At 45.6% G+C, this 18,181-nt stretch overlaps 3 protein-coding genes across 5 annotated transcripts; 2 read left to right on the top strand and 1 right to left on the bottom strand.

Moving 5' to 3' along the window:
* Positions 1–1,310: 1,310 nt before the first annotated feature.
* syngr1a (synaptogyrin 1a) lies at positions 1,311–6,268 on the top strand. Of its 2 annotated transcripts, none has more exons than XM_086184613.1 (4): positions 1,311–1,707; positions 4,554–4,791; positions 4,868–5,013; positions 6,110–6,268. In XM_086184613.1, the coding sequence occupies exons 1-4, from the start codon at positions 1,609–1,611 to the stop codon at positions 6,230–6,232; spliced, it is 606 nt and encodes a 201-aa protein (XP_086040739.1). In that variant the 5' UTR covers positions 1,311–1,608; the 3' UTR covers positions 6,233–6,268. The 2 variants fall into 2 exon arrangements, with proteins under 2 accessions (XP_086040739.1, XP_086040740.1); XM_086184614.1 differs by lacking the exon at positions 6,110–6,268 and adding an exon at positions 5,198–6,094 and having other exon boundaries at positions 1,312–1,707.
* A 758-nt stretch (positions 6,269–7,026) lies between these two features.
* On the bottom strand, positions 7,027–8,275 carry LOC147244640 (uncharacterized). The gene is made up of 5 exons (XM_086184989.1): positions 8,110–8,275; positions 7,926–8,018; positions 7,674–7,835; positions 7,485–7,550; positions 7,027–7,242 (listed from the first exon to the last, which is right to left on the bottom strand). The coding sequence occupies exons 1-5, from the start codon at positions 8,230–8,232 to the stop codon at positions 7,147–7,149; spliced, it is 540 nt and encodes a 179-aa protein (XP_086041115.1). The 5' UTR covers positions 8,233–8,275; the 3' UTR covers positions 7,027–7,146.
* Positions 8,276–12,176: 3,901 nt separating this feature from the next.
* On the top strand, positions 12,177–18,181 carry LOC147244639 (globoside alpha-1,3-N-acetylgalactosaminyltransferase 1-like). 2 transcript variants are annotated; one of them, XM_086184578.1, is made up of 11 exons: positions 12,177–12,256; positions 13,823–14,033; positions 14,515–14,547; positions 14,674–14,715; positions 15,825–15,878; positions 16,285–16,317; positions 16,394–16,528; positions 16,610–16,742; positions 16,808–17,003; positions 17,099–17,318; positions 17,400–18,181. In XM_086184578.1, exons 2-11 carry the CDS (start codon positions 13,981–13,983, stop codon positions 17,539–17,541), a joined length of 1,041 nt encoding a protein of 346 aa, XP_086040704.1. In that variant the 5' UTR covers positions 12,177–12,256; positions 13,823–13,980; the 3' UTR covers positions 17,542–18,181. The 2 variants fall into 2 exon arrangements, with proteins under 2 accessions (XP_086040704.1, XP_086040703.1); XM_086184577.1 differs by lacking the exon at positions 12,177–12,256 and adding an exon at positions 12,324–12,585.

Genomic DNA, 18,181 nt, shown 5'->3' with positions numbered 1-18,181 from the left:
GTGGCTCCATCTGCTGGACTCAATCAGAACTGCATACTTTTTTCTTTAAAAATTTTTTTTATCTTGAAGCTTCTACTGTCGTGCCACCTTCCCACGATGTTCCTCCAATGATCTTGTCATGTTTGTGGAACCTTCCCTGCTGGGTTCCTTAAAGGTCACCGGGATGTCTGCTGGGCATTCAGGTCACATGCAGGATGTTGTGGGAACATAAAGGGAACAGTTTAGGAGAACATATATAGAACATTCCCTTCGGGTGTAATGTTTCTGGAATGTTACTGAAAGATGTAAAAACATTCTTACACAGTGATGTGAGAACCTAAAAAAAATAGAACATCAATTGTTGATCTTAAGGTCCTTGTAATGTCTCTATTGTTTCTGCAGACATTCTGGGAACTGTGTAGAGACAGAAGGTTCTATATATGTTCCCCTAAATGTCCCCTTAACATCCCCAGAACTTCCTGGATGTTCCCCAGTTGTTCCACAAAGCAACATCCCACTGCCACCAGTGGGGACGTTCTCCTAACCCACAGAGAACCGTATGGGAATGCTTCCTCTTTGCTGTGAGACATGAAACACACCGACAGATGGAGCTCAGCTGATCCCATCAACACACACGCTGATCACTATGGGAGCCGTTTCCATGGAAACCACCTCAAAGATCTTCATGTATAAGTATGTTTGCAAATGCCTGACAAGACAAAACGGAGGGCTGGAAAGTCACTGGCAGGCTCCGCCCATGATCCTCCAACCGATGTCCCCAATCATTTTGTTCATCTTCATTTAGTTATTGATCCCTGATGATCGAAGAGGTTCATGCATGATTAATCAGGCTCATTACATTTTCAGACGTCTGATTCTGATCTATTTAATGAAAACTAGTTCGTGTTTCATCTCAGAAAAAACATATTTATTGTGTTCACTTTTGCGTTTCGCCGTGTTGACAAATGAATGTGGTCCAGACAACAAAGCCCAACTGCTGGACACGAACTACATCACGGGAATAAAACACGTCCTTCAGAATAAATGTGCAGGATCATAAATTCTGTAAAGAAAGTTTCATTTTATTCCATACATGCCTGTTCAGCCCACTCACATCAGCTCTGTGACCCTCTTTCAGGTCCTACCCCACCAGTTAGGAACCTCAATATTAAGAGAGTATTGGAGCGGAGAAGACTCCGCCCCCACATTCTGATTGGAAGATGTCTAACTTGACCCTCCACAAAAGCTCTTGATTGATAGAGCAGTGTGGAGGCGGAGCCTGTGAGACTCAGCTGAGGGCAGAAAATCCTGAAGAGGATGAGGAGGATTAGAGAAACGCACACACACACAAACACACACACACACACACACACACACACACGCAAAACTGGACTGGAGTGATCTGGACTCCACTGGTCTGGACTCTTCTAGTCTCTACTGGGGTCTGCTGGACTGGACTCTACTGAACTGTTGTGAACTCTGCTGGTTTGGGTTCAGCTGATCTGTTCTGGACTGTTGTGGGTCAGATGGTTGGCTGGATAGCTTGAACTGGACCAGACTGGGAGAAAGAGCTTCCAGTAGTCAGGCCATTCTAGGCCAAGTGCACTGGCAGAACAGGAAGTGGTCAGGATGGATTTCCAAGCGTATGGTGCTGGAAAGACAGGCGGAGCTTTTGACCCGCTGACCTTCATCAGGCAGCCCCAGACTGTGGTGAGGATCCTGTGCTGGGTGAGTGTTGACGATGAACCTGCTTATTTGACATAAAAGGTAACCACATAAACTTCCTCTGTGTAAACTATCCCAACTCAAACGGTAGCTAGGCAAACTACCGGTAGGTGAACTATCGCTATGTATAGTATAATGTCTTAAACTACAGCTATGTAAAATAAAGCTACATAAACTATCGCTACGTAAACATGAATGTCTTAAACTACAGCTGTGTAAACTATCACGACTTAAAGGATGTCTACGTAAACTATCACGACTTAAAGGAACGCTACGTAAACTATCACGACTTAAAGGACGACTACGTAAACTATCACGACTTAAAGGAACGCTACGTAAACTATCACGACTTAAAGGATCACTACGTAAACTATCACGACTTAAAGGATGACTACGTAAACTATCACGACTTAAAGGATCACTACGTAAACTATCAAGACTTAAAGGATGGCTACGTAAACTATCACAACTTAAAGGATCACTACGTAAACTATCACGACTTAAAGGATCACTACGTAAACTATCAAGACTTAAAGGATGGCTACGTAAACTATCACGACTTAAAGGATCACTACGTAAACTATCAAGACTTAAAGGATGGCTACGTAAACTATCACGACTTAAAGGATAACTACGTAAACTATCACAACTTAAAGGATCACTACGTAAACTATCACGACTTAAAGGATCACTACGTAAACTATCAAGACTTAAAGGATGGCTACGTAAACTATCACGACTTAAAGGATGGCTACATAAACTATCACAACTTAAAGGATGACTACGTAAACTATCACGACTTAAAGGATCACTACGTAAACTATCAAGACTTAAAGGATAGCTACGTAAACTATCACGACTTAAAGGATGGCTACATAAACTATCACAACTTAAAGGATGACTACGTAAACTATCACGACTTAAAGGATCACTACGTAAACTATCAAGACTTAAAGGATGGCTACGTAAACTATCACGACTTAAAGGATCACTACGTAAACTATCAAGACTTAAAGGATGGCTACGTAAACTATCACGACTTAAAGGATCACTACGTAAACTATCACGACTTAAAGGATCGCTACGTAAACTATCACGACTTAAAGGATCACTACGTAAACTATCCCAACATAATATATCATGGCTTAAATTATAGCAATGTTAACTATCGCGACGTAATCTAACATGACAAACTCCAGCTGTGTAAACTAGCTATGTAAACTATTACTACTTTAACTATCACAATTTACACTATAGCTACCTAAGCTATCATTACGTGAGCTATTATGTCTTAAACTACAGCTTGGTAATCTATAGCTGCATAAACTATCGATATGTAAACTATCACTTCATAAACTGCAGCTACATAAACTATCACTGTGTAAACTTTGGCTCAAACTAAAGTGACATTAAGTACTGCTCCCCAGACAATTCTTACTAAAACTATTTCAAGAAAGACTGTTTGGCTTAGACTGTCTTGATTTAAACGATCGCAATATGAATTATCGCCATGTAAACTATCTCAACATAAACTGTCAGTTGTAGTACAGTACAGTATGTAAACTGCTGCTACTTCAATTTCTGTAAACAATCTCACAGTAAAAGACTCACTTTTTAAGTGGAGCTTTTCCTGTTTTCGTGCTAAGTCCTGCTTTGCTCTTTATTTTTCAGAGGTCAAAGCACCTTCTGCTGGCGAGATAGTGTAACAGTCTGAATATAACTTTATTATATCCAAGAAATTGTTGTGGTTGAATTGTTATCACTTGCTATCTTGTGATAGCACATGTTACCCTGGTTGTTTGCCTCTGACTGCAGCAGAACACGTTGATAATGGGTGATCATATTTTATAAAATTGATAACACTTCTTAATATTTATTAACCTTTGTTAGCATTTGATAGTTCCATTAGTTTAGCCTTATAGCAGCATAAAGTTTTGGTTTGTGGTGGTGACTGTGGCATTGTTAGCTTGTATTAGCTTAGGGTGGCTGGCCTGGCTAATTGGCCAAGACAACAGGGGAACGTGTATGTTTGAGGTTAGTATATCTTGTGTTAGCATGTGCTCCCATGTGTTTGGGTATGTTAGCCTTGTTATTTGGCTCTGATTTCATGGAAATCTGCTGGTTTTAGGGGATTGTACCTTGTTGAATAGTGTTAGCATGTGTAAACATATTTTAGCATGTGCTAGTGCATACTAGCCTGTTTATTTTGCTCCAACTGAGGAGAACGTTGTGGTTTGAGGTTATAATATCCGTTGACATTTTAGCACGTCTTAGCATGCATCTGTTAGCCTGTGGTTGTGTATATTTGCATACAGGAGAATGTGCTGATTCCAGTTTATTACATAATGTTGAAAAGTTAGCATGTGCTTGCACATTTTAGCATGTGCTAGCCTGATTACTTGGCTCTGACTGAAAGAGCGCCTGGAGTGAATCAGCTGATGGTTGTTGTTGAGAGGCAGCAGCCTCAGTCATGAGACAAGCGTTAACATTCCTCAGGCTCAACACAAGACTTCCTGAGGGCCTGCGGGGGCTCTGATTGGTCAGACACTGTGAATGCAGCATTTCAACATAAAACAGAACAGTTGATAATCACATTTTTAATGAAATATAATAATAATAATTATAATAATAAGAGTAATTCTGTCTACAGTCAAATCAGGTCACTGGACAGCTGGACATCCTTCTCTTAAGGTCCCAGACAAGTTCTCTAAAAGTTCTGTAAATGTTCTTCAAAGGTTATGATGAGATGATATGGCGCTTACGCCACAGTTAGCATTTAGCCTCTGCTACAGAGAATGAATGTATGTGTTAGCGATGAGCTAGCCGCTGTCTCTTCTGTGCCTCTATAGCTCTTCTCCATCGTGATTCTGGGCTGCATCACTAATGAGGGATACATCAACCGTCCCGAAGAGGTGGAAGAGTACTGCATCTTCAACCGCAACCAGAACGCATGCAACTATGGAGTTGCCATGGGAACGCTGTGTTTCCTGTGCAGCACCAGCTTCCTGGTGCTAGACGTTTACTTCCCTCAGATCAGCGGTGTAAAAGACAGGAAAAAGGCTGTAATGGCCGACATCGGGGTGTCAGGTGAGATTCCAGCTCCTCTGTTGTCTCTGTGGCACGTGGCGTCTCAGCCTGAGCATGTGACCTCTGACCCCTGCAGCTGTCTGGTCTGCACTGTGGTTTGTGGGTTTCTGCTTCCTGGCCAACCAGTGGCAGGTGTCAAAAGAAGAAGACAACCCTCTGAAGGAAGGAGCTGACGCTGCCAGAGCCGCCATCATCTTCTCCTTCTTCTCCATGTTCTCCTGGGTACGTATGTGAACGGCGCCATCTGGCAGGCAGGAAGTGGAGACGGTTTAACTCTTTACAACCCATAGGACACGTTTAACTCTTTTATGTTGTTGCGCTGTCACGGTTCTTGGCTGGACTCCAGGGTCCTTGTGCTCATTGCCCATGTGATTTTGTGTGTGACTGTGTGACCACGTGTGTGCAGGGAGGTCTCACGCTGCTGTCGCTGGAGCGTCTGAAGAGAGTGTCGTTTGAGGAGGAGTACAACAAACTCTTCACTCCGACGCACACCTGAATCACACACGCTAATCATCAGCTCTCTCCTTCAGCCAGTCACATGACTTCCTCCGCGGCCTCAGTCTGGACTCTGATTTGCCACCCAAAGTGCCTATCACCTAATGTGCCTTCCTGTCACCATGGTGACAGCCTCACTGTTTTTTTTTTCTTCCTCAGAATGTGATGTCATGGTGATGATGTCATAATATAAGGTGATTAAACATATAAACAAACAAAAGTGTATTTGTTTTGTCATGGTGAAAGACTGAAAGAAGTGGGTGGAGCTAACCAGTTTGTTAAACCGGCATTCTTCCTATTGAAGAAAGTCAAACTGGTGACTGCCAAAAGATTAAACTCAAATTACCAATATGTGACATCATACTGGCTCCACCCACTTCTTGAACTGTTTATGAATCGTACTGATGAAGGTGCCATCTTGGGCTTCTGCCCTCACATTTGAATTAATAAACTCTAGTATCCTCCCAAGTTATTAATGGACATTCAATGGTTTTTGAATGACGAGAGGACACCTGCTGGCCACTTGTCGTTATTACATGGGTCTGCTGAGCTGTTCATGTGCAGGTAGGAAGGTCTGGAAATCTCAAACATTTTCCACCAGAACTGAATGTTCTGGAAACATAATCTCTTCATTATCATTTCCAGAATACTGAGGGAACCAAGCCGGGTTTCTCTCCGGGTCTTTGCATGTTCCTCATCGTCTCCATGTCACACACGTTCTTCTTCACCTGTGTGTTTGTGTGGCGTGAGACGCCTCTGTGTCTGCTGGTGTTGCAGCTGCTAACAAAGTTCTGTTGAAACTTGTGGCCGTGTGTCTCTGCAGGCTGCCCAGTGTCTACTGGCCATCCGCAGGTTTCAGCTGGGTGCCGACTCCGCCCTCTTCAGCCAGGAATACACCGACCCTGACCAGCAGGGCACTCCTGAAGCCCCGCCCATGGAGGAGTAGAGGGGCGGGGCTTACAGCCATTTTGCTAATTAAATACAGAAGAATAAAAAAAAAAGAGAGAACAAAAGTTTGTTTTTAATTTTGTTTTCAACTTTTATATTGGTTCTTCAAGTTCTTCAAGGGCCGGTTGTTGTTGTTTTTGCGTGGGGGGGGGGGGGGGCATGGATATGGGGGACATTTATTTCTGCCCAAAAAATGAAAAATGAATCAATCCAGTCATGGTGGACTAAACATGCGCCCCAGGCGGGAAGACCTGGATCCATCCTCTCATGTTGCTCGTCAACCATCAACGACATCGTCATCGTCACGAGAAAAATAACCTGGTCAGACGAGAACGGGATGTTTTCACACGTTCGAAAGTTTCACATGTGAAAAAAAATAAAACAAAACTGGAGGCCAAATATAAAATCTTTCTGTTGGTTCATGTTGACGGAACGTGGAATGACAAAGCCTCTACAAACATTCTCATCAACGCTCACATAACGACGGACTGACTCATCAAGAATGTTTGAATCATGACAAAAGTTTCATTTAGGCTGAAAATAGAAACAGCCCGGCATCTGCTGACTCAGCGTGTTGACTGTGAATGTTGGACCGCGGCTCGTCTGAGACACCTTCATGCTTAGAACCCTTTGTGGGTTAGGGTTAGACACAGAGACGTGTCCCGACAGAATCGGTCCTCGCAGGAGCGGGGAGACGGACACACACACATTTGTGCCTGTTTAACAAATGAAAGTAGAGCAAAGTTCAGACTTTTTCAGTTTTATTGACGTCAAATTAAAATTTCACGGACAAAGATTTGAAAATGATTTTAAAGATTAACAAACCAAACATAAATAGATGAATAAATAGATAAATAAATAAATAATGATGGTCAGAGAGAGTGGGCGTGGCCTGACACATCAGTGGACGCATCACCAGGCAAAACAGTCATGGTGGTTGTGCAGAGCAGACCTCAGGACCCAGAACAGATCTCTCTTCAGGGCTGACCAGCCACAGACGGCGCTGTCCTGAGTGACGCACAGCAAGAGACACACCCCCTTATCACTGATTGGTCCACACAATTTGACATTTGTTTGGCATTAAAAAAGTAAAAACTTTCTGGTTAAGAAAATAAATAATAAAAAAGCGTCAGTAAACATCAATGATAAATAATCAATAAATCATTTATATGATCTAAAACCGAATCTCATGTTCTACGTGGACGCCTGATGATCCCTCGTCCAATCACATCAACTCAGACTGACTTTACCTGGAGAACATCGGTCACGTTCCTGAAGTACGACGCTAGAATGCCTGAAGAACCAGCCCGGGACAGCTAGAGAAGAGCAGATATAATCAATCAATCAAACAATCAGTTCATCAATTAATCAGTCAGCATGAGCGCGTTCCAAACTCAGAGCACGAGACGGAGAACCCTTAAGAACCCACTGGTACCCACACATTTTCCGTCCTCCAGAAGTCGGTCCTGCAGGAGCTGGAAGTCCTCCAGTTTCTGCTCATCCCAGGTGACTCCGCCCTCTCCAACAGGCGTATCGTGAGCCGCAAAGACCGACTCCGCCTCCTCCAGAGACTTGTACACGACCCATAATACAGTGCGGCACTGCAGGGGAACCAATCAGAGGTCAGGGTTTGAATGCAAAAAAGTAGCTCCCTGATTTGCTGAAGGACTCAGGTGAGGGCCGAGGATTACCTGCGTACGATTGGCTGTGGGAGCTGGTAAGGCGGAGCTTGGGAAGGAGACGTTGGCATTGTGTGACACACAGTCTATCGGAAACGACCCCCCCTACAGGATGAGCAGGAAACAGCAAAACAGTACTGATCAAAACAGAGGAAGTTGGTCAAAGAAGGTCAAAGGTCAAAGGTCAAGGTCCTACAAGGTCTCGGAGGTGTTGGTGGGCATTCTTCACCACGTTTCCTGAGAGACGGCAGGTCGGCATGGCGATGACCATCAGCTGGAGGCTGCAGAGCTGCAGGAGAATTAGGACTGATGATGCCATGATTGTGCTGGTTCTGACGGTCCTGGTGGCTCTGATGGTTCTGGTCTTGTTGGTTCAGGTGAGCCTTATAAGCTGGCAGCCTCAGCTGTTTTCGGGAACCTGGAATAAAGAGCAGCCTATTGGTTGGATGTCAGAGGCAATCAGCCAATTAGGGGCCGTTTACCTGTGTTAGTCATCAAGAACACTAAAATCTCAGAGACTCTGATCCAAACCACAGCTGAGACCAGGACCCAGAGGCGTCTGGTACCACAGGTGAGTCACTGACACTTCACGCCCGTTCACACTCTTCTTCTTTTCTCTTGCTTTTAATATTTTATCTTCGAAAAGTCATAATTACGATCGTTATGACCGTCACTGTCACCGCCGTCATTATTCAGTTGTTTTTGTCCAACAAACAAACAAACAGCTGTGGTTTGTTTCTGGGTGTCCCACGGAAACCTCTCTACTTGTGACGTGCCTCAGTTGTCAGCAGCGTCGTCATGACAGCGGCGGGCACACAAAGATGACAGCGGTGGCGAGTTGGCGTCTACGTGACGAGCGCCGCCTGCCTTCAACCAAAGTTTCCAAATGACTGAAAAACCCTGAAAGTGTTTACACGAACACGAGTCATGGAAGGTCTCCCCCCCATAAGGGTTCCCAAGGTGGGGTCTGGGTTCCCCAAAAGGTCTCTCTTTCTCTCTCTCTCTCTCACACACACACACACACACACACACACACACACACACACTCATCCTTGTACTTATATCTTTGTGAGAAAACCGTGCATCGGTCTGCCTCCCACTAGTTTGGGGGCAGACCCTAACTCCTTAAACTTGACCCTAAAACCAAGTCTTGACCTTCAAACGGCCCTTTGAAGAAGTGAGGTCCTGCTAAAATGTCCTCACTCTGTTGGTTAAATACGTGTTCTAGTCCTCACTGTGTAGCAAGTACAAGAACACACACACACACTGTCCATCTATGTCTGGAACATCGTTACAACTTCAGAACTGAATGAGAGACGAAGCTTTTTTTAATCAGCTGAATCACTCGGATCAAAGAAAACAGAAAAGTTTTCAGTTTAATTTCAGCTTTGGTTTCCTTTTTTTTGCTCAAAGATCTAAAAAGTGGAAAAAAAATATTTGTTGATAATCGACTGTATTGATTGCTTTTTGAAAAATGCAAAGGTGCTCACTCAAAACCAGGAAGATATTCAGTTTTCTTATCCAAAGAACACAAAGGAACGGATGGACCGGGAACTTCTTCCGAGCAGGTTCTCAAAGTTCTTGAACTCAAACTGAATTTTCTCTTCAATGGAAATCAAACGTATTGATTGGCCCTTTTTTTGATAAATGTCAGAAATTTGTTTGACCAAATAATTTTGTTCATTTATAAATTCTTTTCTTCTGGGTTTGATTTGATTCCTGACATCAAGTTGGACTCACCTGTGGACGGTCTGTTGGAAGTCCTGGTGGTCCTGGCTGATGTGGTTCTGGTTCTCGTCCTGGACCCGGTGGTTGTCCTCCTGTCCTTGGTGGTTCTTGCTCTTTTGCATCTCGGCAGCGTCTTTAAATAAACCTTCATCCCAGATAGAAACTGAGTCTCTGATGTTTTCAAAGAAAATTCTATGAAATTGGGAAATTTCCATTTTCACCCCCATCCCACAAACACACACACACCCCTCCCACTTCCCCCCCCCATCAACTTCATTTTCACCCTCCATCCTCAAGCCCCACCCCCTTTCCCTGCTGAGTCAGCAGAGCATCAGTTTCATCGTTGATCTTTTGATCGCACCGCTGAAGAGCAGCGTCACGGTCAAAAGTATGTGGACGCTCTGTTCCGATGCACGATGACGTCGCGCGAGGAAAAAGACAAATCCGATGACAGATGACGAGAACGTACCCCAGGGGCATGGCGTCACCTCAAGGTCACCTTCAGCAGGTGACCCCCCCGAAACTTCACGGGTGACGAAGATGAAGTTGCGTAAAATTGATGACAAAACCCAAAACAACAAACAAAGGTAGCCGCACCATCACGGTGACGATGATGATGATGAAGATGAGAAGGAACGATCATGGAGAAGTCACGGTTATTCATCGCGTCTTCGAATGTCTCGTCTGCTCCTGCCACAGCTTTGTTCTGATGTCGTTTTCCGTGTCAGTGAGCGAATGAAGCACACCAGGCGGCTTCTGTTAGCAACCATCAGAGATGGTAAAGTGACGTGTTGGTGTAAACTCTGACAGCGCCGTGAACTTTGGTGCCCCAATCTCTATTTCAAACTAAATTGCTGGTTTCAGTTAAAGGTGACTCAACATGGTAGTGATGCCGTCCGCTGCCTCCTGACCACAGTGTCTTCAGACTTCCATCTTACTTTTCTAAATGAATCAAGCCGCGTCAACACGTCAGACCCAGGATGCGGCAAGTACACATTTACAGCGAAGACGGCGAGGAAGCAGGAAGTTCGGTTCCATTTTGAGAGAAAAGAAAGACGAGAGGCTGAAAATAGGAAGGAAAGTTTGTTCCTTCTCAGATGATTGCCACTTTCCAGTTTTGCCTTCTCGTCTTCTGTCGTCAGTCAGTGAATGCAACGCGGGTGTGTTTGACACGTCAGTGTGCTGACAGCGTGACACCACCGACTTCTTATTTAACGAAAAATAAAACAGCTGAAGATCAGATGGCGGTCCAAGAACGTGACGCCATCAGCATCATCCAACTCAACACTGAGCCCTGGACAGGACAAAGAGGCTGGTTTATCCTTTAAAAGTTAGAATTAATAATCAATAATTATTAATTCTAACGTATCTCCTATCTCCATATATCAGTATACAGGGAGAGCTGGATATATATATATATATATATATATATATGTGTGTGTGTGTGTATGTATATATATATATATATATATATATATATATATATATATATATATATATATATGTGTGTGTATGTATATATATATAATATATAATATATATACATACACACACATATATATGTGTATGTATATATACATACACATATATACATACATGTGTATATATACATACATACACATATATACATACATGTGTATGTATATATATACATACACATATATATACATACATATATATATGTGTGTATGTATATATATACACATATATATACATACACATATATATATGTGTGTGTATGTATATATATATATACTTACACATATATATATACATACATATATATGTGTGTATGTATATATATACACATATATATATACATACACATATATATACATATATATATGTGTGTATGTATATATACACATATATATATATATACACATATATATACATACATATATATGTGTGTATGTATATATATACACATATATATACATACATATATATATATATACATACATATATATATATGTGTGTGTATATATATACATACACATATGTACATACATACACAGACATATATCCTGAGAGAGTTGTAGTGCAGAGTCTTCTTTGGTCTTTTTCTTGCTTCTGCGGTGTGAATCAAATCAAATGAGAAGTCAGAGAAAACAAGAAGAGTTATGCCGTCACTTTGGAGTGGTAGTGTGACTGTGGCACCGTGACCTCTGACCCCACCTGAGCTTAACCTCAGCTGAACAATCCAGGAAACCCACCTGGAGTCTCGGCACTGACCGTGACATCATCATCCTCCTCATGAGGACTTGAGTTTCCATCGCCTCCACCTCAGACTCGAGGGCAGAGAGGGTGAGGAGGCCTTAAACGCTCCGGAGAGACGCCAACATGTCCAGAGACACTGGAGATGTTTTACATTTTACATGTTGAGATGTTTTATGTTAGCAGGAAATAAATGAGAGGAAATTAAAGTGCATGTTCAGGAATAAGAAGAGAAAGAACTGAAAGAAATTATCCAGGACCAGTCAGAGGTCCCCGGACCTCACATTGAGACCCGAAATAAAACGGGTAACCATAGCAGCGGGGGCGAGGCCTTGGCAGGCTAGCGGATTTAAGAAAGGACTTCCTGTTCTGTCCATCAGCAGCCACCAGCGGACGCGGTGAGTTCCTGACGGTTGACCGACGTCTCCGTCTCTCTGTGCCCTCGTCTCGTGACTTGTGACCGTGATTTGGCTCGTGCAGGCGGTTGAGCTCGCGCCAGACAGGGAAATCAAGTCCGAGGTACCGCCAGGTGTTCACCGAGGCTGTAAAGTTGATCAGAGGAATGCCGGCGTGGCTCTGACGTCACGCACAGGTGTGCCAGAGGTCCGGTGATGATGCTCAGCTCAGAATCGCGGCGTCCCGAGCCTCTGTTCCTCCGGTTTCTGAAGCGCGTTTCGGCTGCTACTGATCCTCTTGCCAGCTGCTCTCTATCCAGGTGTTCATACAGGTAACCTGGCTGTTGATTGGCTTCATGACAAACACGTCATCTCTTTGATCTGGCCTGTTGTTGTTGTTGTTTTCCGAGTATCTGATGTGTGAGAAGCAGACATTTAAGTTCTAATTCAGCAGATGGTGTTCTAATGTTCTAGGTTCTGCTTTAAAAACCAGCTGGTCACTGAGGGAAGTGATGTCAGCCGCTGAACTTCGCTACATTTTTGTGTTGGTGTTGTTTGTGGCAGCTATCAGGGCCAGTAACTCTTCGTCATAGTCCATAGTTCCGCACGCCACTGTGTCGAGCGGTTCAGGGGCGTCAGTGTTGCGCTACTGGCACAGCCACGACTTCCCAGCGTGCGCAGAGGTTGGAAGTGCTTGGTTGGAATTGATCGTAAAAGTGACTTGGTGCTCCGTTGGTCACGTGATCCTCCGTCCCTGTCGTGTAGGTGTGAGCTTCGTGACGCTGTAAGTATGGCGTTCGTGGCTGATGCCAGTGAGCAGAATGTCGTAGTTCTCATTTTCGTGCTTCTCTCGGCACGCGCCTGAGGGTCACCTCCAGAACGCCCGGGACCAAGTGGCCAAACTTACCAGGATCTTAGGATCCTCTTAGCGTGAGCTCAGCAAACACGTCTGACCTCTGACTTTCCATGTCTTGTTGTTGGTTTAACGCCTCATCGTGAGGCGTGATCAGTGAACTTTATACTCACCGTGGTCCCAGAACCTCGAACACCAACACACTGATAACGGAAAACGACAAGATACACAAAAACTGATACGGCGGCTTTATGGCTGCAGGTTCTGGAAATGTTTATTCTTCTTTTGTCTGATTGAGACACACACCCTTTCTGTCTAACATTCAGATCAATCATTTCACACTGCTGAGCATTCTGGGTAACTGTTCACTGAGGCGCTCTTTGTTTCTGCTGCAGATGTTTCAGATATGCGTCTTTAAGTGGAACGCGACTTTGTATCGGCGATGTTAGCGTCTCTTGGGTTACAGGATCCCACAGAGTGATGGGTGCTACTGTGGTTCAGCAGCGATCGACCTGGTTTGTTGGGTCTGTCAGCCAGACGAAGCAGGATTGGCTGACACAACCTGTCAATCACTTGCTTGTTGGTGACACGACAACATCGCCTGTCAGTGCCTGTAGAACCGTGAAGCGATCTGGTCCAAGCATCAGTGGGTTCTTCACCTGAGGATCTGCCCGCTCCAAGCCTCATCAGTCTTGTGTTTGACCCCCCCACCCCAGATCAGCTGCTTCCTGGTTCTGTCCACCCTTCAGCAGGATGTAATTCAGCGTCCGAACCTGCATGTTCACAACAGACTCGGCGGGATCAGGAACTGAACCAAGAGTGACTCAGACCTGCTGGACCGGCACCTCAGGTGGATCAGGACTCGGGCATCAACATGATAAACGTCAGAATAGCTTTTGTGACTGTGCTGACGGCTCTGTTGCTGGGGTGAGTCACCGATGATACTCGTGATGTGAGCTATGCTAATGATGCTAACGCTACAGATGATGCTAACGATGTCGTTGGTCTTGATCCTGATACCAAGGCTGCTGATACTGACCTCCGTTTCCTCTTTAAGTCTGGAGAACAAATGTACAGCTTGTTTGTAAATGCGTGTGCTGGTTGTCTGATGTCACTTCCTGTCAGTCAGCTGCCACTGAGGAGGAGCGACAGTTTTAGGAAGTTGTTTTAGTGTCAGGAGACCAGACGTGACGCCACCCGCTCTTGCTACTTGTACTAGAGAACAAACACACACACCTGGCTGGAGCGTTTGCGTGGCTCCTGTCACGAGTTGCTTCCACGCCAACATCCTCAAGCAACACATTAGTGAGAAAAGCCCCGCCCACTTTGCTGATATCAGTGAATGCTGATATTGTGTGGACGAGACCTGATTTTTGGTGGCTGATGATTCATTGTGTTTGACCCACAGATTTCTGTACGTCTACAGTTGGCAGTCGGGCAGGTACAGAACCCGCCCCCACCCACCAGACGCCTTCAACACGCCACGTTGGACTTCCTGTTTCATGACAGCAGAGGTGCATGATGCCGGTCCTTAGAGAGTCAGTAATTTGATCTGTTTGTTTTTCAGAGTTGACTTTACCTTTCAGACGGAGAACAGGGCCACGAGCAGGTCAGTCACACACCTGTGTCAAAGTCACAAGGTCAAACCAAATTAACTTTCTTTTTTTTTCCTTCACTTCTGAGCCGTAAACCTTTTTTTTTTTTTTTAAGGTGACTGAAACTGGCAGACTTGATATTAAATCAAAAACACAAAGAAAAATATTAAAATAGATGAAGGGACTGATTAATCAGACATTTCTTTGAATGTGGTTTTTGGTTTTTTTTGGGAGCTTATCCGTCAGGTTTGGTCTTCCGTAGCCGTGTCATCCACTGCGCGGCTTCAGCGTTCCCTTACAGATTTAAATAGTTGACGACTGAGGGCCGTTCACACGTTCTGCCTCAACGTGGTGCCAAAGGCGGGAGAGACCTTTTATCTCTTACTCAGCTGCATAGATAAACACAGTCCCGTTGACGATGTCGTGACGTCATACTGCCGATGGCCTGACCCGTGACTTGTTCCAGTCAAGGAAGTGAAAGTGTGACACGGTGGACCCGGGTTTAGATGGGGGACCGGGACTTGGGCTTGGGCTGCCAGACAAAGTATAAACTTGCAAAAGCTTTGACTGATATTTGGCGATTAGTTGAAATTTTCGAGGGAATGTGCTTTTTTTTTTTATTATTGAAAAACCCGTTAAAATGACCAAGTGCTAACAAATGTTGTCTTCCTGTGATTTTGAAAATGGCGGCAGCTCCTATTTTAGTTAAATCCGACTGATTGTGCTGCTGTCGCCACCCGCCTGTGTTGAAGCAGCTGATAGGTTCCTCCAGCGGTGACATAAGCAGGTGCACGTTTCCGGGCGGCGTGTCGTGACAGAGCTCCGTCGTGTTTGACTTTGTCACCTGTGAGTTTCACATGCTGCATTCACTGACACTTGGAAACCTCCGAGCCGCCTCTGCAGGAGACGGACGCCGTTACATCTTACAGGAAGTAGATCAAGAGTTTTGGTGGCGGCTGAGATGGACCGTGTTCTTCTTCACTGGTATTTGACTCAACATTTGCTTTGGTCTTCAGCTGTGAATCCAGCTTGTGTCAGCGGGGGTTGACTGATGACTTTAGCTCCGCCCAACTTGCTCAGCATCATTGACTCGTGTGGTTAATGCCCCTCTGTGTGTGTGCAGACCAGCAGTTGACGCTGTCGTGAGCCACAGTCTCCACCTGGTGGTGCCGGACCAGTAAGTAAATGTCTCCACAGGACATCAACATCTGTTTCTTCCCTGTTTGTCCAATCACGGCATTTCAGTTTTACTGCAGCCTCACATTGAGGTGGTGATGTTACTCCTCAGTGACCCGGCGTTTCCATAGAGACGAGATCATAACGTGATTTCAGAAAAGACTCTAACTTCCTGTGAACACTCGTGTCTACAAGTCTGTTCAGACTCTACATTTCTACACCATCTGAACTCAGAGTAACGGTTCACAATCATGTCAACGCCCGCCAACTCATGTCAGGAGTTCGGTGTCTTTCATGCTCTCTCAGAACCAGAGACGCCGTTTAATTTGGTTCTTGGCTGTCGTGTTGATCTTGTAATGAGCTGGTCGGGCTGCAGGTGGCGCTAACAGGACCTGTTTGTGTTTCAGTCTGCGCTACAGACAGCCGAGCGCCGTTCACGGGTGAGTCACCTTCACTGCCCTGTTGCGCAGGAGCGTGGCGGCACCGTTGACGGTGCGTCTGTGTGCTCGTTTGCAGACGTAATGACGTGGTGACTGTGGCGCCCTGGCTGGCGCCCATTGTGTGGGAGGGAACCTTCAACCCGCATCTCCTGGACAGCATCTACCAACAAATGAACATCAGCGTCGCTGCTACCGTGTTTGCCGTTGGAAAGTATGACATAACGCTGCCAATGATGTAATTTTTCTAGTTTGACCTCTGACCTTAAGGTGGCCCGTCTGATCTCCTTGACAGGTACACAATTTTCCTAAAAAACTTCCTGGAGACGGCAGAGAAGAACTTCTTTGTTGGTTTCAAGGTGCACATCTACGTGTTCACCGACCGGCCAGAGGAGGTGCCCCAAGTCCAGCTGGCCTCCAGCAGACAGGTAAGGACTGAACCACAGGGATGTGGAAGCATGGCTGCACGTTGACGTGCTGTCCCGTCCTCCAGCTGACGGTGCGTTCAGTGCCCAGCTTGAACCGCTGGCAGGAGATTTCGGCTCGCAGGATGGAGCTCATCCAGAAGCTGATAGAGGAGGAGCTTCACAACACCACAGACTACATGTTCTGCCTGGACGTCGACTCCAGGTTTCACGACCGCTGGAGCACTGAGTCGTTGGGAGGACTCGTGGCCGTCATACACCCAGGTCAGTGTCCTGCTACGGACCCACCCAGTCAGTGGGTGGTCCCGGTTCTGGTCCGGTGGAATGATGTTGTGATGTCATGCATCGGGTGTTTGCAGGTTATTACACTGACGAGCGCAGCAGGTTCCCCTACGAGCGCAGACCAGAGTCCCGCGCCTACATAGCTGCTGAGGAGGGAGACTTCTACTATTGTGGGGGGGCCTTCGGGGGCACAGTGAAGGAGGTGTGGCTGCTCACCAAAACCTGCCGCTACAACTTTGAGGCGGACGCCGTAGACGGTATCGAGGCTGCCTGGCAGGAGGAGAGTCATCTGAACAGGTACGTGAGCTCTGGGGGTGGGGGGGGCTCCCTTCATATTAATGCTGACTGACTGCGGTCTTCTGGTCTGGGTGCGTTCAGGTACATGTGGATCAACAAGCCCACCAAACTTCTGTCCCCCGAGTACCTGTGGCAGGACTTCCACCCCAGAAGCCCGGAGATTCAGGTCATCCGCTTCTCTGGTGTCATTAAAAACTATGCTGAGATCCGACCCAACATCTGAGTCTAGATGGGAGCTGAAACCTGTGTCACAAACTTTACCCACAATTCACCTCTTCACTGTGGTTCAAGATGTCAGAGACACTCCCCCTGTTTTGAGGTGTCACCAGCTCCACCCCACCCAGACCCTTGGCTGGTGATGGGCCTCCTTCTGAAGAGGGTCAGTCAGGTGACAACCCTGTGTACTAAGTGCCAGCCCTCAGTAGTTTGAAGAGAGGTTACAGATGCTAACATGAACTCTCTGGTTATCATTCACACTTGAAGAACACTACAAGCAATGCTAAGCTCACATGTGTTAGCTAAGGTCAGAAGCACGTCATCGTCGCACTTTGCCAGCCGCCTTGTGGGAGCTCACATCCTGGTTGAGCCTGAGAACCACTTGTGTGGTCCTCTTGTGGCTGTCATGGACACAGCAGCCTCCAGAGGGCGCCAGCTATAGCATTTACTCTTCTACATGTTTTCATGCGGTGTAGATGTCAAACTTTCTGTCCATCTGCAGGTGTCCCACACAACTGTTCAGAATTGGGTTTGTGTTCCTGTCTCTAAAGCTTCCACGATGCCACTTCCCCTTAATTCTGTCTTCACTCAGGTGTGTGTTTGTGAGTGAGTGAGTGACTGTTCTTTGTAATAAAAAGAGAAATATC

The sequence above is a fragment of the Aulostomus chinensis genome, chromosome 18 (assembly GCF_037954235.1).
Source record: "Aulostomus chinensis isolate RoL2024-O1b breed Wild chromosome 18, RoL_Achi_v1.0, whole genome shotgun sequence".
NCBI classification, from domain to species: domain Eukaryota; kingdom Metazoa; phylum Chordata; class Actinopteri; order Syngnathiformes; family Aulostomidae; genus Aulostomus; species Aulostomus chinensis.
Note: the sequence above shows the minus strand (reverse complement) of the source record. Positions and strands in the feature narration are given on the sequence as shown.